General features: G+C 64.1%; 2 protein-coding genes across 2 annotated transcripts; one reads left to right on the top strand and one right to left on the bottom strand.

The window, feature by feature from the left end:
• Window positions 1-438: 438 nt before the first annotated feature.
• Window positions 439-15,731, bottom strand: ACTL6B (actin like 6B). Its single transcript, XM_050314191.1, is given in 16 exon segments — window positions 439-623; window positions 739-825; window positions 2,771-2,848; window positions 2,943-3,062; window positions 5,433-5,547; window positions 5,657-5,718; window positions 5,812-5,870; window positions 5,873-5,897; window positions 8,822-8,928; window positions 10,083-10,177; window positions 11,734-11,831; window positions 11,913-12,013; window positions 14,331-14,496; window positions 14,879-14,901; window positions 14,904-14,954; window positions 15,692-15,731. Coding segments are annotated over 16 exon segments (1,293 nt in total). The 5' UTR covers window positions 15,717-15,731; the 3' UTR covers window positions 439-542.
• Window positions 15,732-17,282: 1,551 nt separating this feature from the next.
• POP7 (POP7 homolog, ribonuclease P/MRP subunit) lies at window positions 17,283-22,833 on the top strand (the record flags this gene model as incomplete). The annotated part of the gene is given in 3 exon segments (XM_050314194.1): window positions 17,283-17,703; window positions 17,706-17,759; window positions 22,691-22,833. Coding segments are annotated over 3 exon segments (618 nt in total), but the record flags the coding sequence as incomplete, so codon positions are not given.
• Between the last annotated feature and the right edge of the window lie 46 nt (window positions 22,834-22,879).

Below are 22,879 nucleotides of genomic sequence, written 5' to 3'. Positions count from 1 at the left end.
TGGATTTCATTAATTTTTATTCATTTTTTTCCCCATTTCCCCCTCTTTTTTCCCCCCCTCCTCAGGGACCCTTCCTCTCCACGCGCTGCTTTCAGGTGGATTTTGGGTTAACTTTGAACTCGTTTTTTTGTTTTTTATGGGTTTTTTTTTCTTTTTTTTTTGGGAGGGGGTAGATTTAATTAATTTTTATTCATTTTTTCCCCTCCTTTTTTTTCTCCCCCCTCAAGGACACTTCCTCTCCACGCGCTGCTTTCAGGTGGATTTTGGGTTAACTTTGAACTCGTTTTGGGTGGTTTTTTTGGTTTTTTTGGGGGGTGGATTTAATTAATTTTTATTCATTTTTTTCCCCATTTCCCCCTCTTTTTTCCCCCTCTCCTCAAGGACCCTTCCTCTCCATGCGCTGCTTTCAGGTGGATTTTGGGTTAACTTTGAACTCGTTTTTTGTTGGTTTTTGTTTTTTTGTTTTTCTTTTGTTTTTTGAGGGGGTGGGTTTCATTAATTTTTATTCATTTTTTTCCCCATTTTCCCCTCTTTTCTCCTCCTCAAGGACACTTCCTCTCCACGCACTGCTTCCCTCCCTCCTCGTACTCCTGCTTGGAGATCCACATCTGCTGGAAGGTGCCCTGGGGACACAGGGGGGGTTTTTTTTTGGGGATTTTTTGGGGGGTTTTTGGTTTTTTTTTTTTAGGGGGTGTTTTTTTGGGGGGGATCCCCCTCCAAATCCCCCCCCAGACTCACGAGCGAGGCCAGGATGGAGCCCCCGATCCAGGGGCTGAAGCGCCGCTCCATCGTGGAGTTGCTGGCGATCAGCTTGAGCCGCATGCTCTGGGGAGGGGGGGGGTACTGGGGGCACTGGGAGGGCACTGGGAGTCACTGGGGGCAACTGGGAATGACTGAGGGCAGCTGGGAACCGCTGGGAGTCACTGGGAGCTTCTGGGGAACAAACTGGGGGCAACTGGGAGTCACTGGGGACCAACTGGGAGTCACTTGAGGCAACTGGGAGTCATTGGGGACCAACTGGGAGTCACTTGGGGCAACTGGGAGTCACTGGGGACCCAACTGGAGGGGACTGGGAGTCACTGGGGCAACTGGGAGCTTCTGGGGACACAACTGGGAGTCACTGGGGGCAACTGGGAGTCACTGGGGACCCGACTGGGGGGGACTGGGAGTCACTGGGAGCCTCTGGGGACGTCACTGGGGGCAACTGGGAGTCTCTGGGGACCGAACTGGGAGTCACTGGGGGCAACTGGGAGTCACTGGGGACCCGACTGAGGGGGACTGGGAGCCACTTGGGGCAACTGGGAGCTTCTGGGGACCCGACTGGGGGGGACTGGGAGTCACTGGGAGCCTCTGGGGACGTCACTGGGGACCCAACTGGGAGTAACTGGGGGCAACTGGGAGTCTCTGGGGACCCAACTGGGAGTAACTGGGGGCAACTGGGAGTCTCTGGGGACCTGACTGGGGGCAACTGGGAGTCTCTGGGAACCCAACTGGGGGGGACTGGGAGCCTCTGGGGATGTCACTGGGGGTAACTGGGAGTCACTGGGGACCAACTGGGAGTCACTTGAGGCAACTGGGAGTCACTGGGGACCTGACTGGGGGGGACTGGGAGTTACTGGGGCAACTGGGAATCTCTGGGGACCCAACTGGGGGGACTGGGAGTCACCTGGGGCAACTGGGAGTCACTGGGGACCTGACTAGGGGGAGCTGGGAATCTCTCAGGGGGGCAATTATGAACGACTGGGAGCTACTGGGAGGCAACTGGGAACCACTGGGAGGGAGTGGGAACCACTGGGGGCAGTTGGGAACCACAATTGGGGAGACACAACTACTAAACCCTTTGGGGTCCCTCCCAGGGGTTTGGGGTCCCTCCACCCCAGCCCCTCCCCCAAATTTGGGGGTCCCTCCCGGGGAATTTTGGGGTCTCTCCACCCCCAACCCCCAGCCCCTCCCCAAATCGGGGGTCCCTCCCAGGAATTTTGGGGTCTCCTCCACCCCTCCACCCCCAACCCCTCCCCAAATCCAGGGGTCCCTCATGGGGGGTTTGGGGTCCCCCTCCCAGGGGAGTTTGGGGTCCCCTCCCAGGGTTTTGGGGTCCTCTCCACCCCATCCCTCCCCAAATCGGGGTCCCTCCCAGGGGTTTAGGGTCCCCTCCACCCCAAGCCCTCCCAAATTCAGGGTCCTCCAGAGAGTTTGGGGTCCCTCCACCCCAGCTCCTCCCCAAATCAGGGTCCCTCATGGGTTCCCTCCACCTCCTCAACCCCTCCCAAATCGGGGTCCCTCCCAGGAAGTTTAGGATCCTCTCAGCCCTCCCAAGTTGGGGGTCCCTCCCAGGGGGTTTGGGGTCTCTCACCCCTCCACCCTCCCCAAATCCGGGGGGTCCCTCAGAATTCTGGGGTCCCCTCCACCCTCCCAGCCCCAGCCCCGTCAACCCCTCCCAAATCGGGGTCCCTCATGAAGGGATTTGGGGTCCCCTCCACCCTCCACTCCTCCATCCCTCCCCAAATTCAGGGTCCCTCCAGAGCTTTGGGGTCCCCTCCCTAGGGGTCTTAGGGTCTTCCCCTCCGCTCCCAGCCCCCAGCCCCTCCTTAACTCCGGTCCCCCACGGGTTTGGGATCCCTCCCAGGGGCTTTTGGGGTCCCCTCCACCCTCCCTAGCCCCTCTAACCCCTCCCCAAATTCGGGGGTCTCTCCCAGGGGGGTTTTGGGTCCCCTCCACCCCCTCCAACCCCAGCCCCTCTAGCCCCTCCCCAAATCGGGGGGTCCCTCACAGGGGGTCTTCTGAGGCCAGCTCGCGGTTGGCGGTCGGTGAACCCCTGGAGCAGGGTGTTCCCCGGTGACGATGAGCGCTGCCATACAGGCCCTGGGGATTTGGGGACACAGCAGGGTTTTGGGGTGTCCTTGCTGCCCTCCCCCATCCCAGACCCCCCCAAACCCCCAGACCCCCAGACCCCCAGATCCCCAGATCCCCCCAGACCCACCGGGGCGGATGTCGATGTCGCACATCCCGATGCTCGTGGTCACCACGTGCCCCACGCCCAGCATGGTGTTCCCAGAGAGGCCCTGGGGGCAAAGGAGGGAGGTTAGGGGGTCAGGGGGGACCCCAAAATATACAGGACACCCCCCTCTGGGAACCCCCAGAGCTGTTGGAACCCCCAAAACCTCCCCTGGGAACCCCAAAACCCCCTCTGGGAACCCCCAGACCTGTTGGGACCCCGAAACTCCTGGAACCCCAAACCCCTCTGGGAACCCCAAAACCCCCTCCTGTGAACCCACAAAGCCTTTGGGACCCCAAAACTCCACTGGGAACCCCAAAACCCCCCCTGTGAACCCCCAGACCTGTTGGGCCCCCAAAACCCTTCTGGGACCCCCAAAACCCCACTGGGACCCCTAAAACACCCTCTGGGAACCCCCAAAACCCCTTCTGGGAACCCTCAAACCCCATTGGGACCCCAAAACCCTTCTGGGACCCCAAAACCCACCAGGGGAACCCCAAAAACCCCCTCCTGTGAAACCCCAAACCCCTTTGGGCCCTCCCCCAAACCCCTTCTGGGAACCCCAAACCTCCAGGGACCCCCAAACCCCTCTGGGAACCCCAAACCCTTTGGGACCCCCAAACCCCTTTGGGACTCCCCAAACCCTTCTGGGACCCCCAAACCCCTCTCGAGGACCCCAAAACCCTCCTGGGAACCTCCAAACCTCCCTGGAACTTGCAGACCTGTTGGGACCCCCAAACCCCATTGGGAACCCCCAAACCCCTTTGGGACCCCCCAAAACCCCTTCTGGGACCCCCTAAACCCCCTCTGGGAACCCTCAAACCCCTTGGAGACCCCAAAACTCCACTGGGAACCCCAAAAACCCCTCCTGAGAACCCCCAGACCTCTTGGGACCCCAAAACCCCACTGGGAACCCCCAAACCCCTTGGGACCCCCCAAACCCCCTCTGGGAACCCCCTAAAACCCCCTCTGGGAACCCCAAACCCCTTTGGGACCCCCAAAACCCTTCTGGGACCCCCAAACCCCCTGGGAACCCCCAGACCTGTTGGGAACCCCAAAACTCCTCTGGGACCCCAAAACCCCACTGGGAACCCCAAAACCCCTCTGGGAACCCTCAAACCCTTTGGGACCCCCCCCAAACCCTTCTGGGACCCCCTAAAACCCTTCCTGTGAACGCCCTAAACCCTTGGGACCCCAAAACCCCATTGGAACCCCAAAACCCCCTCTGGGAACCCCCAAAACCCCCTCTTGGAACCCCCAGACCTGTTGGGACCCCAAAACCCCACTGGGAACCCCAAAACCCCTCTGGGAACCCCCAGACTCTGTTGGGAACCCCCAAAACCCCTCTGGGAACCCCCTAGACCTGTTGGGACCCCAAAACCCCACTGGGAACCCCAAAAACCCCGCTGGGAACCCCCAGACTTGTTGGGACCCCAAAAACCCCTCTGGGAACCCCAAAAACCCCCTCTGGGAACCCCCAGACCTGTTGGGACCCCAAAACCCCATCTGGGAACCCCCAAACCCCTTTGGGACCCCCAAACCCCTTTGGGACCCCCAAAACCCACCTGGGGAGCCCTGGCAACCCTTCAGACCTAAAGACCCCCAAAACCCCTCCTGTGAACCCCCAAACCCCTTGGGCCCCCAAAACCCTTCTGGGACCCCTAAACGCCACTGGGAACCCCTAAAACCCCCTCTGGGAACCCCCAGACCTGTTGAGACCCCAAAACTCCACTGGGAACCCCCAGACCTGTTGGGATCCCCAAAACCCTCTGGGACCCCAAAACCCCACTGGGAACCCCAAAACCCCCTCTGGGAACCCCAAAACTCCTGGGAACTCCCAGACCTGTTGGGACCCCAAAACCCCCTCTGGGAACCCCAAAACCCCTCTGGGAACCCCCAAACCCTTTGGGACCCCAAAACCCCATTGGGACCCCCCAAAACCCTCCAGGAACCCCCAAACCCCTCTCTGTGAACCCCCAAACCCTTTGGGACCCCCAAAACCCCACTGGGAACCCCAAAATCCCCCTCTGTGAACCTCCAGACCTGTTGGGACCCCAAAACTCCACTGGGAACCCCAAAACCCCCTCTGGGAACCCCCAGACCTGTTGGGACCCCAAAACCCCACTGGGAACCCCAAAACTCCACTGGGAACCCCAAAACCCCCTCTGGGAACTCCCAGACCTGTTGGGACCCCAAAACCCCCTGGGAACCCCAAACCCCACTGGGAACCCCCAAACCCCTCCAGGGACCCCCAAACCCCTCCAGGACCCCCCAAAACCCTTCTGGGACCCCTAAACCCCCTGAGAACCCCAAACCCCTTTGGGACCCCCAAACCCCACTGGGAACCCCAAAACCTTCACCTGGGAACCCCACCCTAGACCCCCTCAAACCCCTCCAGGACCCCCAAACCCCTCTGGGACCCCCAAGACCCCCAAACCTTGACGTTGGAGGGGTCGAAGAGCCCCTCGGGGATGCGGAGCCGCTCGGCCCCGTAGTCGGTGTTGTACCCGTTGGGCATCTCGTAGTGGACCGTGGGCATCTGGGCAGCCACCCTGGGGTGGGGAGGGGGCAAAAGGGGTTGAGGTGGTTTTGGGTCTCCCCAGCCCTAAATTCACACCCAGGACCCCCAAAAACGCCCCCTTGCCCCCTCCTCTCACTCACTGCTCGTCGTAGGGCGAGTCCGACACCTGCAGCACTGAGGCCTGGAAGTCCTGGATCACCTCCTTTTTTTGGGAAGACCCCCCCAAAAAAATAGGTAAGGGACCCCCAATTTACACCCCCTACCCCCAAAATTCCCCCTTTTCCCCCAAACTCACGTTGCAGGTGAAGTTGTGCCAGGATTTGGACACCTGGGGCAGCTTCTCCTTCTTCTTCAGCTCGGGGCCCCTTCGCGAACCGGCTCCTGATTTTGGGGAAGGGGTAAGAGTGGGGACCCTAGGAACCCCAAAACCTCCCCTGGGAACCCCAAAACCTCCCCTGGGAACCCCCAGACCTGTTGGGACTCCAAAACCCCACTGGGAACCCCAAAAACCCCACTGGGAACCCCAAAAACCCCACTGGGAACCCCCAAACCTGTTGGGACCCCAAAACCCCACTGGGAACCCCCGAACCCCAAAACTCCACTGGGAACCCCAAAAACCCCCTCTGGGAACCCCCAGACCTGTTGGGACTCCAAAACCCTACTGGGAACCCCAAAACTCCACTGGGAACCTCCAAAACCCCCTCTGGGAACCCCCAGACCTGTTGGGACTCCAAAACCCTACTGGGAACCCCAAAACCCCCTCTGGGAACCTCCAAAACCCCTCTGGGAACCCCAAAAACCCCACTGGAAACCCCAAAAACCCCCTCTGGGAACCCCCAGACCTGTTGGGACCCCCAAACCCCACTGGGAACCCCAAAACCCCCTCTGGGAACCCCAAAAATCCATTGGGAACCCCAAACCCCACTGGGAACCCCAGACCTGTTGGGACCCCAAAACCCCTCTGGGAACCCTAAAACCCCACTGGGAACCCCCAGACCTGTTGGGACCCCAAAACCCCCTCTGGGAACCCCAAAAACCCCTCTGGGAACCCCCAGACCTGTTGGGACCCCAAAACTCCACTGGGAACACCCAAAACCCCACTGGGAACCCCCAAACCGCACTGGGAACCCCAAAACCCCACTGGGAACCCCCAAACCCCACTGGGAACCCCAAAACCCCCTCTGGGAACCCCCAGACCTGTTGGGACTCCAAAACCCCACTGGGAACCCCAAAACCCCACTGGGAACTCCCAGACCTGTTGGGACCCCAAAAACCCCACTGGGAACCCCAAAACTCCCTCTGTGAACCCCCAAACCCCACTGGGAACCCCAAAACCCCACTGGGAACCCCAAAAACCCCACTGGGAACCCCAAAACCTCCCCTGGGAACCCCCAGACCTGTTGGGACCCCAAAAACCCCACTGGGAACCCCAAAAACCCCCTCTGGGAACCCCCAGACCTGTTGGGACCCCAAAACCCCACTGGGAACCCCAAAACCTCCCCTGGGAATCCCCAGACCTGTTGGGACCCCAAAACCTCCCCGGGGAACCCCAAAACCCCCCTCCTGTGAACTCCCGGACCTGTTGGGACTCCAAAAACCCCACTGGGAACCCCAAAACCCCCTCTGGGAACCCCCAGACCTGTTGGGACTCCAAAAACCCCACTGGGAACCCCAAAACCTCCTCTGGGAACCCCCAGACCTGTTGGGACCCCAAAACCCCCACTGGGAACCCCAAAAACCCCCTCTGGGAACCCCCAGAGCTGTTGGGACTCCAAAACCCCACTGGGAACCCCAAAACCCTTCTGGGAACCCCAAAACCCTTCTGGGAACCCCAAAACCTCCCCTGGGAACCCCCAGACCTGTTGGGACTCCAAAACCCCCTCTGGGAACCCCAAAAACCCCACTGGGAACCCCAAAACCCCCTCTGGGAACCCCAAAAACCCCACTGGGAACCCCAAAACCCCCTCTGGGAACTCCAAAAATCCACTGGGAACCCCAAAACCCCCTCTGGGAACCCCCAGACCTGTTGGGACCCCAAAACCCCATTGGGAACCCCAAAACCCCCTCTGGGAACCCCCAGACCTGTTGGGACCCCAAAACCCCACTGGGAACCCCAAAACCCCCTCTGGGAACCCCCAGACCTGTTGGGACCCCAAAACCCCACTGGGAACCCCAAAAACCCCTCTGGGAACCCCCAGACCTGTTGGGACTCCAAAACCCCACTGGGAACCCCCAAAACCCCACTGGGAACCCCCAAACCCCCTCTGGGAACCCCAAAAACCCCACTGGGAACCTCAAAACCCCACTGGGAACCCCCAAACCCCACTGGGAACCCCAAAACTCCACTGGGAACCCCAAAAACCCCACTGGGAACCCCCAAACCCTTGGTCAGGGGGGGCGTGTCCCCCTCATTAGCATACCCCCCATCATTACACACCTCATTAGCGTGACCCTCATTAACACCCCCTTAATTAGAGAGGGGTGGCAGAGCCCCAATTCTGGCTCTTTTTTTACCCAATTTGAGAACAGGGGTGTGGTCCACAGGCCACGCCCCATCCTGGCCACACCCACCAGGCCACACCCTTTTTTGGCCACACCCCCAGGGCCACACCCCCTGGGCCACGCCTAGCCTGGCCACGCCCATCGGACACGCCCTTCTTGGCCACACCCCCAGGGCCACGCCCTTATTGACCACGCCCCTTTTTGACCACGCCCAGCCTGGCCACGCCCACCGGGCCACACCCTTCTTGGCCACGCCCACCGGGCCACGCCCTTCTTGGCCACACCCCCAGTGCCACACCCTTATTGACCACCTCCTTTTTGACCACGCCCATCTGACCACGCCCTTTTTTGACCACGCCCACCATGGCCACGCCCACCGGGCCACGCCCTTCTTGGCCACGCCAACCCTGGCCATGCCCACCGGGTCACGCCCTTTTTGGCCACACCCCCAGGGTCACGCCCTTATTGACCCCGTCCTTTTTGACCACGCCCATCCGGACCATGCCCTTTTTGACCACGCCCTTCTTGACCACACCCACCGGGCCACGCCCTTCTTGGCCACACCCCCCATGGGCCACGCCCTTCTTGACCATGCCCTTTTTTGACCATGCCCATCCTGGCCATGCCCACCGGGCCACGCCCTCCTTGGTCACACCCCCAGGGCCACACCCTTCTTGACCACACCCCCAGGGCCACGCCCTTCTTGACCACGCCCTTTTTTACCACGCCCACCGGGCCACGCCCTTCTTGGCCACACCCCCGGCCACACCCACCACGGCAACGCCCCTTTTGGCCACGCCCACCTTGGCGGCGATCATGTAGGGGGGGACGATGTCGATGTTGAGCTCCTGGAAGAGCTCCCGGCACTGCATGGAGATGAAATCCCCGGCCAGGGGAGACTTCACGATACCTGGGGGGGAGAAAAGAGGGGGGGTCTGGGACCACCCACGGCTCACCTGGACCAGGTGTGGCCCAGGTGTGTCCCACCCCCCAGGTGTGATCCCCCTGTCTCAGGTGTGGCCCAGGTGTGGCCCAGGTGTGTCCCCCACCCCCCAGGTGTGTCCCCTGTCCCAGGTGTGACCCAGGTGTGTCCCACCCCCCCCAGGTATATCCCAGGTGTGTGTCCCCTCCCCAGATGTGATCCCCCCTGTCCCAGGTGTGTCCCAGGTGTGTCCCCTCTCCCCAGGTGTGTCCCCACCCCCTAGGTGTGTCCCCTGCCCCAGGTGAGTCCCAGGTGTGTCCCAGGTGTGTCCCAGGTGTGCCCACTCCCCAGGTGTGATCCCCCTGTCCCAGGTGTGTCCCAGGTGTGTCCCAGGTGTGTCCCACCCCCAGGTGTGTCCCCACCCCCCCAGGTGTGTCCCAGGTGTGTCCCAGGTGTGTCCCCCACCCCCCCAGGTGTCCCTCACCTGTCCAGGTGTGCCTCACCTTGCTGCAGGATGTACCCATCGTGCACAGGGATGGCCGTGGTGTGGGTGTGTCCCATCCACCCAGGTGTGTCCCAGGTGTGTCCCCCACCCCAGGTGTCCCTCACCTGTCCCAGGTGTGTCCCAGGAGTGTCCCCCACCCCAGGTGTGATCCCCCCTGTCTCAGGTGAGTCCCAGGTGTGTCCCAGGTGTGTCCCTCACCTGGCCCAGGTGTGTCTCACCTTGCTGCAGGATGTACCCATCGTGCACGGGGATGGCCGTGGTGTGGGTGTGTCCCAGGTGTGTCCCACCCCCCCAGGTGTGTCCCACCCCCCAGGTGTCCCTCACCTGTCCCAGGTGTGTCTCACCTTGCTGCAGGATGTACCCATCATGGACGGGGATGGCCGTGGTGTGGGTGTGTCCCACCCCCCCAGGTGTGATCCCACCCCCCCAGGTGTGTCCCAGGTGTGTCCCACCTGGCCCAGGTGTATCCCACCCCCCAGGTGTGTCTCACCTTGCTGCAGGATGTACCCATCATGGACAGGGATGGCCGTGGTGTGGGTGTGTCCCAGGTGTGTCCCACCCCCCCAGGTGTGATCCCCCCTGCCCCAGGTGTCCCTCACCTGTCCCAGGTGTGTCCCCCACCCCAGGTGTGCCTCACCTTGCTGCAGGATGTACCCATCGTGCACAGGGATGGCCGTGGTGTGGGTGGCCCCCGAGTCGAGCACCAGCCCCGTGCTGCGCCCGTTGGCGAAGCTGCTCCGGGGTAAAGGGGTCGTAACTTCCCCAAACAACCCGAAACCCACCCAAAAAAAACCCTAAACCACCCAAATGCCCCGAAACCCTCCCAAAAACCCCCCCAAATGCCCCGAAACCCACCCAAAAAAACCCCCTAAACCACCCAAATAACCCGAAACCCTCCCAAAAAAAACCCTAAACGACCCAAAAAGTCCCCTAAACCACCCAAACACCCACCCAAATACCCCAAAACCCACCCAAACACCCCCCCAAATACCCTGAAACCCACCCAAAAAAACCCCTAAACCTACCTAACCCCCTCTAAACCACCTAGGTGCCCTTAAATGCTCCAGAACCCACCCAGAGCCCCTCTAAACCACCTAAGTACCTACATGGTGCCCGGAGCCCACTTGAAGCCAGCCTAGACCACTCGAATGCTCTTTAATGCCCTAGCCTACCCAAGGCCCCCAGGTGCTTTAAAGGCCACCCAAAGACCCTAAGCCCACCCAAGGCCCCTAAGCCCACCCAAAGGCCCTAGACCACTCGACCTCCCCTAGGCCACCTAGATGCTTTGAAGCCCACCCAAAGGCCCTAAGTCACCCAGATGCCCCAAAGTGCTCTAGACCTGCCCAGGCACCCCCAGGCGCTCCCAAGGCCCACCCAAAACCCTAGACCACCCAGCCCCCTAAACCACCCAAATACCCGAAACCCACCCAAAAGAGCCTAAGCCCACCTCAGAAGCCTCTCCTGGCTCCTCTTGCTCCAGGGTGTTTTTGGGGTGGGGGTTGGGGTTATGGGGTTGACTCAGGGGGTGACCCTGGGGGTCTGGGGGTGACCCTGGGGGTTTGGGGGTGACCCTGGGGGTCTGGGGGTGACCCTGGGGGTCTGGGGGGTGACCCTGGGGGTCCTGGGGGTGACCCTGGGAGTTTGGGGGTGACCCTGGGGGTCCCTGCATGACCCTGGGGGTCGGGGATGACCCTGGGGACCTGTGGGTGACCCTGGGGGTCTCGGGGTGACCATGGGAGTTTGGGGGTGACCCTGGGGGTTTGGGGGTGACTCTGGGGGTCCCTGGATGATCCTAGGAGTTTTGGGGTGACTCTGGGGGTCTCGGGGGTGACCATGGGAGTTTGGGGATGACCCTGGGGGTCTGGGGGTGACCCTGGGGGTCCGGAGATGACCGTGGTGACCGTGAGGGTTTGGAGGTGACCCTGGGGTCCCTGGATGACCCTGGGGGTCCGGGGGTGACTCTGGGGGTCCGGGGGTGACCCTGGAGATTTGAGGGTGACCCTGGGGATTTGGGGGTGACCCTGGGGGTCCGGGGATGACCGTGAGGGTTTGGAGGTGACCCTGAGGGTCTGGGGATGACCCTGGGGGTCTTGGGGTGACCATGGGGATTTTGGGGTGACCGTGGGGGTCTGGGGGTGACCCTGGGGATTTGGGGGTGACCCTGGGGGTCCAGAGGTGACCCTGGGAGTCTGGGGGTGACCCTGGGAGTCCGGGGGTGACCGTGGGGGTCTGGGGGTGACCCTGGGGTCCCGGGGGTGACCCCGGGGGGGTCCCAGAGGGAGGGATACGCCGTCAGCACGGCCGTCTTGCAGAGGAAGAAGGCGGGGATGTTGTAGTGCTCGAACATCAGCTCCGTCAGCTTCTCCCGCTTGGCCCTCGTGTTCCACTGCCCGGGGAGGGGGTGGGGACATCAGAGGGTCGTCAGAGGTCGTCAGGGGACACCCCCTCCCCTGGGTGTGGCACCTACCGGGGCCTCGGACATGAGCACGGGGTGCAGCCCCGGCTCCGACTTGACGTGTTTGCCGTAGGTGTGGTCCAGGATGGCCTGGAAACACTCCCAGTCCTCGACTGGGAGGGGGTGGGAGAGGGGGGACACCGCTGGGTGACCCCCACCCCTACCCTCCCCCACCGCCATGGTGACCCCCAGTTTGTGGCACCAACACTCCCAAGATGTCCCCACCCAGAGGTGTCCCCCACTGTGTCCCCAGTGCCTTCCCAATGTCCCCTCAGTGTCCCCAGTGTCCCCCAGTGTCCCCATTATCCCCAGTGCCCCCCCAGTATCCTCCAGTGCCCTCCCAGTGTCCTCCCTGTGTCCCCCCCAGTGTCCCCATTATTCCCAGTGTCCCCTCAGTGTCCCCAGCGCCTCTCCAGTGTCTCCATTATCCCCAGTGTCCCCAGTGCCCTCCCATTATCCCCAGTGCCCCCCCAGTGTCTCCAGTGCCCCTCCAGTGTCCCCAGTCCCCCCAGTGCCCCTCCAGTGTCCCCAGTGTCCCCAGTGTCCCCAGTGTCCCCAGTGTCCCCAGTGTCCCCCCAGTGTTCCCAGTGCCCCCCCACTCACTCATGCCGTTCTTGAGGGGGGACAGGACCTCGACCCTCCCCAGTGTCCCCAGTGCCCCTCCAGTGTCCCCATTATCTCCAGTGCCCTCCAGTGTCCCCATTGCCCTCCCAGTCCCCTCCCAGTGCCCTCCCAGTGTTCCCAGTGCCTCCCCCCAGTCACTCATGCCGTTCTTGAGGGGGGACAGGACCTCGACCCCCTCCCCAGTGCCCTCCCAGTCTCTCCCAGTCTCCCCCAGTGCCCCCCCACTCACTCATGCCGTTCTTGAGGGGGGACAGGACCTCGACCCCCTCCTGTGTCCCTCCCAGTGTCCCCCAATGTCCCTCCCAGTGTCCCCAGTGCCCCCCACTCCTCCTTGCCGTTCTTGAGGGGGGACAGGACCTCGACCCCCTCCTGTGTCCCTCCCAGTGCCCTCCCAGTCTCTCCCAGTGTTCCCAGTGCCCCCCCACTCACTCATGCCGTTCTTGAGGGGGGACAGGACCTCGACCCCCTCCCCAGTGCCCCCCAGTGTGTCCCCCAGTGTGTCCCCCAGTGCCCTCCCAGTGCCCCCCCCATTGCCCTCCCAGTGTCTCCAGTGCCCCCCCAGTATCCTCCAGTGCTCCCCATTATCCCCAGTGTCCCCCCAGTGCCTTCCCCGTGTCCCTCCCAGTCTCTCCCATTATCCCCAGTGTCCCCCCCAGTGCCCCCCCAGTGCCCTCCCAGTGTTCCCAGTGCCCTCCCACTCACTCATGCCGTTCTTGAGGGGGGACAGGACCTCGACCCCCTCCCCAGTGCCCCTCCATTGCCCCCATTGCTCCTCCCAGTCTCTCCCAGTGTTCCCAGTACCCCCCCACTCACTCATGCCATTTTTGAGGGGGGACAGCACCTCGACCCCCTCCCCATTGCCCTCCCAGTCTCTCCCAGTCTCTCCCAGTGCCCCCCCCACTCACTCATGCCGTTCTTGAGGGGGGACAGGACCTCGACCCCCTCCTGTGTCCCCTCCAGTGTCCTTCCAGTGTGCCCAGTGCCCCCCCCATTGCCCTCCCAGTCTCTCCCAGTGTCCCCAGTGCCCCCCCACTCCTCATGCCGTTCTTGAGGGGGACAGGACCCGACCCCTCCCTGTGTCCCTCCCAGTCTCTCCCAGTGTCCCTCCCAGTGCCCTCCCAGTATCCCCAGTGCCTTCCCAGTGTCCCCAGTGCCCTCCCAGTGTCCCCATTATCCCCAGTGTCCCCCCCGTGCTCTCCCAGTCTCTCCCAGTCTCCCCCAGTGCCCCCCCACTCACTCATGCCGTTCTTGAGGGACACAGGACCTCGACCCCCTCCCCAGTGCCCCTCCATTGCCCTCCCAGTGCCCCCCCAGTGTCCCCCCAGTGCCCCCAGTGTCCCCAGTGCCCTCCCAGTCTCTCCCAGTGCCCTCCCAGTGCCCCCCATTGCCCTCCCAGTCTCTCCCAGTGCCCTCCCAGTGTCCCCAGTGCCCCCCCACTCACTCATGCCGTTCTTGAGGGGGGACAGGACCTCGACCCCCTCCCATTGCCCCTCAGTCTCTCCCAGTGCCCCCCCATTGCCCTCCCAGTGCCCCTCCAGTGTCCCCCCGGTGTCTCCAGTGCCCTCCCAGTCTCTCCCAGTGTCTCCCAGTGCCCCCCCACTCACTCATGCCGTTCTTGAGGGGGGACAGGACCTCGACCCCCTCCTGTGTCCCTCCCAGTGTCCCCCCAATGTCCCTCCCAGTGTCCCCAGTGCCCCCCCACTCACTCATGCCGTTCTTGAGGGGGGACAGGACCTCGACCCCCTCCTGTGTCCCTCCCAGTGCCCTCCCAGTCTCTCCCAGTGTTCCCAGTGCCCCCCCACTCACTCATGCCGTTCTTGAGGGGGGACAGGACCTCGACCCCCTCCCTGGCCACGTGCAGGGCGTTGGTGTCGATGTAAAAAACCTTCCCCCCCTTCTTGTCCTTGTCCCCGTCGAGCTCCAGGGACCCCTCCTCGGGGCACAGCAACCCCACCGTGGTGGGGAAATCGGCCTGGGGGTGGGGAGGGTGGCACTGTCACCAGGGGAGGGGACAAATGGGAGGGAGGGGACAAGGGAGGGGTCCTTGGGAGACAACACGGTGTGAAAATCACCTGTGATCCCCCAAAATCCTCCAAACCCCCTTCATCCCCACCCAGGGTGGGAGCAATGTGGTGGGGAGAGGAGGAGGCACCACGGGGTGTCACCAGGGGAGGGGACAAAGAGGGAGAGGGTTCCATGGGGACACCACGGTGTAAAATCCACCCACGACCCCCAAATCCCCTAAACCCCCTGTTCCTCACACCCAGGGTGGGAATGTGGGGGGAGGAGGAGTTACACCGCGGGGTGTCACCAGGGGGAAGGGACACGGGGAGGGAGGGCTACAGCGACCCCACCTTGGGACAATCCTCGCCGGCTAACCGGCCCGGACCGAGAAGGAGCCGATGTCGAACACCAGGGCCCTGACCTCATCTTTGGGGGAAATGACGTTGAGACCCCCAAATCAAAAACCACCCCCTCTCAACTACCCCCAGGGACCCCCAGCTCACCTGAGGGGGCACAGGGACACCCCAAAACCCCCACCAGACCCTCCCTGAACCCCCTTGCCCCCCCATCACCCCAAATCCTGGGCCAAACCCCCAAATCCTGGGCCATCCCATACCCCTTTCCCCCCCAAATCCCGATCCAACCCCCAATTTCCCCGCCCCTCCCCCAAATTGTAGCCCCGCCTTGCCTTGACCCCTCCCATCCCCGAATTTGGCACCGCCCCCAAATTGAGCCACGCCCCTTCTCAGCCCCCACCCTCAAGCCACGCCCCCAAATCAGCCCATCTTAAGCCCCCTCCCACCCAAGACCCCCTTCCTGACCCCAATAAAGACCCCACCCCCTGCTGTGACCCGCCCCCTCCCCTAAGCCCCGTCCTTCCATCCTAACCCGCCCCTCCTCCCAAGCCCTGCCCCTTCCATCTAACCCCGCCCCTTTCCCAGATCCCACCCCCGAACACCCCCCCAAAATGTGACACCCCTCCCCCCACGACCCCCACCCCCACAAGGCCACGCCCCTTTCCCACATCGCCCTGCCCTCTCAACCCAGGCCACACCCCTCTGTGCCCCCTCCCCCAACGACCCTGCCCTCACGTTTAGCCCCTCCCACTGAGTGACCACGCCCATTTAAGCCCCGCCCACGCCGAGGCCACGCCCCTTTCTCACCCCCTCCGTAGACGCCGCCGCTCATGGCTCGATCAGCACCGCGAACAGCGACGGGGGGCGGGGCTTAATGGGGGGCGTGGCCTCACGGCGGCCAATCAGAACCCGCCGTGCGGCGCGCGCCGCGATTGGCCGGGCGGCTGATTGGCTGAGCCGAAACCCCGCCCCTTTTTTCCCCCCCCCCCCCCTTCCCGGCTCTTAAAGGGACCGCGGCCCCTTTTGTTGAGAGGGGGATTTAATTCAGGGGGCGTGGCTTTTTTTTGGGGTGGGGGTCGCTCCACTCCCTTTGGGGGTCACCTTGTCAATTAAAATGAGGGGCGTGGCCTCTGGCGCCGCCCAGCGTGGTCAAGGGAGAGGGCCTCAAGGGCGCAAATTAATGGAATTAATCAGATTTATCGCCACCAACCGAAAGGGGCGTGGCTCTCGAGGTCCGTAGCCTTAATTAAAACCGCATTCAGACGATGGGCGGGGTCGAAAGAGGCCACGCCCCTTTCCGAGGGGGGGTGATTTGGGGAATTGGGGGCTTTTGTTATAAAAAAAGACCCAAAATGGCGGATCCGGCCGGCGAGGGGGGAGGGGCGAGGGCAGGCCTCCCTTCTGACGTAAAAACCCTCAAACCTCCTAAAATCACCCCAAAAACTGCCTTGGCCTTCCTCCCCTTAAAGGACGCACAGCGAAGGGGGGTGTTTGACTTAGGGGCGTGGTTGTGCAAATTAGCGGTTAATTATGGTTTAATTATAGGTGTGGTTTAGAAAGGGGCGTGGTCTTTGATGGGCGTGTCCCTCTGGGGGCGTGGCCTCGTCTCGGAAGCGGAAGCGGCACCCGCGAGGTCCGGGGAGGGGCGGATTTTGGGGGGTTTTGGGGGTCTCAGGGGTCACGTGGGGAGGGGTGACGAGGGGTCTCGGGGGAGTTTCGAACCCTCGGAGGAGTTTTGGGGGGTCTTGGGGGGTGTTTGGAGGTCCTGGGGTCGTTCCGGCCGTTCCCACGTGGGTCCTGGGGTCTTATTGGGGGTCCCGGTGAGTCTTGGGGGTCCCAGGTGGGTTCTGAGGGTCTTGAAAGAAGGGGGGTCCCTGGGTGGTCCTGGGGAGGATTCTGGGGTCCCTGAGGGGGGGCTGTGAGAGAATCAGAGGACACCCCTGGGTGGTCTCGGGATTTGGGGGGTTCGGGTGGTCCCTGAGGGGGAGGGCTTGGGGGGCTGTGGGGATTTGGGTGATCCCTGAGGGGGAGGGTTTGGGGGCTGTGGGAGAATCAGAGGACACCCCTGGGTGGTCTCGGGATTTGGGGGGTCAGGTGGTCCCTGAGGGTTTGGGGGCTGTGGGAGAATCAGAGGACACCCCTGGGTGGTCCTGGGGGAGGATTCTGGGGTCCCGGGATGGGGGGCTATGGGAGAATCAGAGGACACCCCTGGGTGGTCTCGGGATTTGGGGGGTTCGGGTGGTCCCTGAGGGGTGGGTGAGAGGATTTTGGGGGGTCGTTCACCTCCCACTCCTCCCTTTTCAACCCCCTTTCCAGAATGTCCTCGGACTCCCGGACCCCCCGGACCCCGGAGGGTCTCATGGGGGTCGCCCCCCCCTCCTCTTCCTCCTCCTCCTCCTCCTCCCGCCGCCGCCACCGCCGGGGTGTGGGGGTGGGTCCCACCACCCCCACCACACCGAGACCCCCTCCCCAAATCGCCGAGGTGTTCGTGACGTCCCGCTCGGATTTCCGGGCTCAGCTGCGGCGCTGCCAAAAACTCCTCGTGCTCCTCCTGGAACCCTCGGGGATCCCCACGGGGGTCGGGGGTCCCGGGGGCTCCCCCAGAGCCCCCCCCGGGGAGCTGCGGCTGCACGGGCTGGGCTTGGCCGTGCCCCGAACCATCAACCTGGCCCTGCAGCTGCAGGCGGGGGCCGGGGGGGCTCTCAGGATCCACGCCAGCACCTCCTCCGTGCCCCTCAGAAAGCCCCCGAGGGACCCTGCAGAGAAACCCCCGAGAAAGGGGGAGGAGGGGGAGGGGAGAGGAGGGGGAGATGATGGGGAGACCCCAGGCACAACTCGGCCATTCACATCCGGCTCTGCAGGAGGCCCCCTGCGCGTGAGGGGGAGGGGTCCCAATTTGGGGGTACTCGAAGTGTAGGGAGACCCCCTGTGCCTGGGGGCCCAAATCTGAGGGGGGTGAAGTCCTCAAATCTGGGGGTCCTCAGCTCTGGGGGTACTCAGTGCAGGGAGACCCCTGTGCCTGAGGGGGTCGAATTTGGAGGGGGGTCCAAAAATTCGGGGAGGGTCCTCGAAGTGGAGGGAGACCCCTGTGCCTGGGGGGTGGGAGGGGTCCCAAAATCGGGGGTCCTCGAAGTGTAGGGAGACCCCTGCGCGTGAGGGGGTGGTCGAATTTGGGGGTTCCTAAATTCGGGGGGTCCTCGAAGTGGAGGGAGACCCCTGTGCGTGAGGGGGATCCAAATTTTGCGGGGGTCTTCAAATCTGGGGGTCCCAAAGTGCAGGAGACCCCCTGTGCCATGGGGAGGGGGCAATTTGGGGAGGGGTCCCCAAATCCCGGGAGGTGTGCCCAAATCGGGAAGGGGGTCCCCAAAGTGTAGGGAGACCCCCTGTGCCTGGTGGGGGGCAAATCTGGGTGGGGGTCCCCAAAGTGCAGGGAGACCCCTGTGCCTGGGGGACCCAAATTTTGGAGGGTCTTCAAAGCCCGGGAAGGGTCCCCAACTCGGGGGGTCCCCAAAACTCAAGGGGGAGTCCCTGAAGAGCTGGGGGGTCTTTGAGGGGCTTGGGGGCTCCTGGGTGTTCTGGCCTCCTCCCCCGCCCCAAACCCCCCCTCTTTGGGACCCCTCCTCCCCTCGACCGTCACGGGGGCAACCAAAGATTTGGGGCGAGACCACCTTGGGTTGGGGGGCCACCCAGGGGGTCACCCAGGGGTCCCCAACGAGCCACGGGGGTCACCCAAGATGCCCCCCACGGGATTTGGGGGCCACCCAAGATGCCACCAAAGGAGTTTGGGGACCACCCAGGATGCCACCCAAGGGATTTGGGGGCCACCCAGGGTGCCCCCCAAGGGATTTGGGGGTCACCAAAGGATTTGGGGGTCACCCAAGATGCCATCAAGGGGTTTGGGGGTCACCCAGGGTGCCATCAAAGGATTTGGGGACCCCCAAGATGCCACCAAGGAATTTGGGGACCCCCAAGATGCCACCCAAGGGATTTGGGGGCCACCCAGGATGCCCCCCAAGGGATTTGGGGACCTCCCAAGATGCCCCCCAAGGGATTTGGGGACCCCCAAGATGCCCCAAGGGATTTGGGGACCACCCAAGATGCCACCGAGGGGTTCGGGGGACGCCACCGAGGAGCCCCCGCCCACCTTGGGGACGCTGCCGTGACGTGGGGACCACCGAGATGCCACCACGGGGGCCACCAGCGAGCCACGGGGGGCCACCGAGATGCCACCAAAGGATTTGGGGCCACCGAGATGCCACCAAGAGATTGGGGGGACCACCCAAGATGCCACCGAGGGGTTTGGGGACCCCACGAGCCGCCAGGAGCCACCGGGACCTCAGGACCTTTTTGATGTCACCAAAGTGGCCTCGGGGACTTCTTTTTTTTTGGGGGGGGGAAGGAGGGGATGTGAGACCCCAATAAAGTTGTTGATGGCAGTGACGGCTCCGGAGGGGGCGTTTTGGGGGGGAGGGGCCGGGGTTGGAGCTTCCTCGGCGTCATCGGTGACATTTGGGGCAGGAAACCCCCAGGGGACAACGTGGGGAGGGGATTTGGGGGAGAGGGGCCAGGTGACAAAGTTGGGGGAGGGTGGCCAGGAAGGACTCAGGTGTTGTGGGGGGTCAGGAAGAGGGTCCAGGTGACAATGGGGGGGTGACTCAGGTGACACCAGGAATTTGGGGGACTCTGGGGACACTCCAGAGTGGGGTGAGGGGATAAAGAGTGACCCGGGTGACAAGAGGGGACCCAGGTGACACACAGGGCCACCCCCCCCACGTGACACGCAGGGAAACCCCCCCAGGTATCCTGACCCCTTTTTTGGGGGCGATCGCGGCCGTTTCAGAGTGGGGGGAGGGGACACGCGGGGGACACACAGGTGACACGCAGGTATCCGGGGAGGGGGGGGGAAGACCCGGCCGGCTCTGGTGACGTCCCTGTCGCCGTGTCCTCCCCCCCACGGGTGCCCTTTGGCCCCGCTGGCGCCGGAGCCGGGGCCGGGCTGTGCGGAGCAGCACGTACGGCCTGGCAGGGGGCCCGTGTCACCTCCCGGGTCACCTCCCGGGTCCCCTCCCGTGTCACCTCCCGTGTCACCTCCCGGGTCCCCTCCCGTGTCACCTGCACCCCCCGTGGCACCCGAGTCCGATGGGTCCCCTCCTGTGTCACCCCCACCCCGTCCCGTGTCACCTGTGTGTCCCCCCTCGTGTCCCCTCGGATGTCGCCTCTGTCACTCCTGTGTCCCCCTCGTGTCCCCTCAGTGTCACCCGTGTGTCCCCCCTCGTGTCCCCTCGGGTGTCACCCGTGTGTGTCCCCCCCCCCTCGTGTCCCCTCGGGTGTCACCTGTGTCCTCCGTGTCACCGTGTGTGTCCCCCCTCCCCCGTGTCCCCTCGTGTGTCACCCGTGTGTCACCTCCCCCGTGTCCCCTCAGGTGTCACCCGTGTGTCCCCCCTCGTGTCCCCTCGTGTGTCACCCGTGTGTGTCCCCCGTGTCCCCTCGGGTGTCACCCGTGTGTGTCCCCCTGTGTCCCCTCAGGTGTCACCCCGTGTGTCCCCCACCGTGACCGCTGTGTCACCTCCTGTATCACCTGGCACCCCTCCCGTGTCGTCCCCACTCGTGTCACCTGTGTCCCCCACGCCCCCTCGTGTCCCCTTGGATGTCACCTCTGTCCCCCTCGTGTCCCCTCGGTGTCACCTGTGTCCCCACGCCCCCGTGTCCCCCCACGCCCCCGTGTCACCTCGCGGGTCCCCCGTGTCACCCGCGGCCCCACGCCCCCCGTGTCCCCTTGGATGTCACCTCTGTCCCCTCGTGTCCCCTCGGGTGTCACCTGTGTCCCCCACTCCCCCGTGTCCCCCCTCGTGTCATCTCCCGCGGCCCCCGCATCCCCGTGTCCCCTTGGATGTCACCTCTGTCCCCCCGTGTCCCCTCAGGTGTCACCTGTGTCCCCCACTCCCCCGTGTCCCCCCTCGTGTCATCTCCCGCGGCCCCCGCATCCCCCGTGTCCCCTTGGATGTCGCCTCTGTCCCCCCCGTGTCCCCCAGTGTCCCCCGTGTCCCCCACGCCCCCCGTGTCACCTCGCGTGTCGCCTCTGTCCTCCCCTCGTGTCCCCCGTGTCCCCCGTGTCCCCTCCCACGCCGGGGGTCCCCGGGGCCGCCCCCGGGGCCGCTCTGGCGCTGTGTGGGGGCCGGTGACGGGGACAGTGACGTGTCCCCATTGTTCGGCACTTCCGCGGGATCCCGGGATCCCCCCGGCCTGGCGCTGTCCCCGCGTGTCACCGCGCTCCCACGGGCTGTCCCTGCGCCCGTGTCACCGACCCCGCGCGTGTCCCACGGGGCGGCCCCGTCTCCGTGTCCACGCGTGTCACTGTCCCCCCGCGTGTCACTGCAGTCCCGCGACCGCGTGGGGTGTCCCCCCGTGTCACTGCGGCCCTTCCAATCCTTGTCCCCGTGTCCCCATCCGTGTCCCCTCACCTGCATCCAGGTGTCCCCCGTGCCCGTGTCCCCAGCCCTGCGCCCCCTCCTCTGGCCCCGTGTCCCACCCCACCCCCGGTGCCCACGCTGTCACCCCCGTGTCCCCATCCCTGTCCTCTGTCCCGGGGTCGCCTCCCCCACCCCCACGTCGCCGTGCCCGTGACATTGGCCCCCCATCCCGTGGGTCACCCTCGTGTCCCCATTCCCGTGTCCCCCTCCATCCCCGTGTCCCCCCCATCCCCGTGTCCCCCCATCCCCGTGTCACCATCCCCGTGTCCCCGCATTCCATCCCCGTGTCCCCCTATCCGTGTCCCCTCAGTGTCCGCCCTCCATCCCCGTGTCCCCCCATCCATGTCCCCCTCGTGTCCCCCACTTCCATCCCCGTGTCCCCCATCCGTGTCCCCCTCGTGTCCGCCTCCATCCCCGTGTCCCCCATCCATGTCCCCCTCGTGTCCCCACTTCCATCCCCGTGTCCCCATCCCGTGACCCTCTCGTGTCCCCTCGTGTCCCCCATTCCCATTCCAGTGTCCCCATCCCCGTGTCCCCCACTGTCCCCCATTCCCACCCCTCCATCCCTGTGTCCCCATCCCCATGTCCCCCCATCCTCCCCCGTGTCCCCTCATTGCGCCCCCTCCTCCCCCATTCCCACCCCATTCCCACCCTTCCATCCCCATCTCCCCAGTGTCCCCCCTCGTGTCCCCCCACTCCATCCCTGTGTCCCCATCCCCGTGTCCCCCTCGTGTTCCCCCCATTCCCACTCTTCCATCCCCATTTCCCGCGTGTCCCCTCGTGTCCCCACTCCCATCCCCAGTGTCCCCCACCCCTGTCACTCTATCCCCACTTGTGTCCCCCAGTCCCTCTCTCCATCCCCGTGTCCCCCTATCCGTGTCCACCCCGTGTCCCCCATTCCCACCCTCCATCTCCGTGTCCCCATCCCCGTGTCCCCCATCCGTGTCCCCCTGTGTCCCCCTGTCCCCCCGTGTCCCCCACTCCCATCCTGTGTCCCCCCATTCCCACACCTACATCCCCTGTCCCCCCGTGTCCCCATCCTCATGTCCCCTGTGTCCCCCATTCCATCCCCGTGTCCCCCACTGTCCCCCATTCCCACCCCTCCATCCCGTGTCCCCCCGTGATCCCACCCCCGTGTGTCCCACCCCCGTGTCCCCCCGTGTCCCACACCCCCGTGTCCCCCCTGCCTGGCCGGCGCCGGTGGCCTCTCGTGGGTGGCCCGGGCCAGGGCCGACGTGCAGCGCTCCGGCGCTGCCTTTCCTCGACAGTTTGAGGGGGTGGGGAGACGGATGGAAACCCCAACCAACAACCCCCACCCCCTCCCACCTCCCCAAAGAGCCCTTCCGGCCCCGCGGCCCCTCGGATCAAACATTAACCGGGACCGAGGCCGGGGACGTGACAGGCACAGCCACAGCCCAGGGCCACCAGGAAGCCCCGTGTCACCAGAGAACCCCGTGGCTACCAGGGAACCCCCCGTAGCCACCCAGGAACCCCCGTGGCCACAAAGGAACCCCCGTGGCCACCA

This window comes from Myiozetetes cayanensis, unplaced genomic scaffold (genome assembly GCF_022539395.1).
Source record: "Myiozetetes cayanensis isolate MyiCay16 unplaced genomic scaffold, myiCay2020 scf193, whole genome shotgun sequence".
Classification (NCBI taxonomy): Eukaryota; Metazoa; Chordata; class Aves; order Passeriformes; family Tyrannidae; genus Myiozetetes; species Myiozetetes cayanensis.
This window is presented reverse-complemented; position numbering and strand designations above follow the sequence as displayed.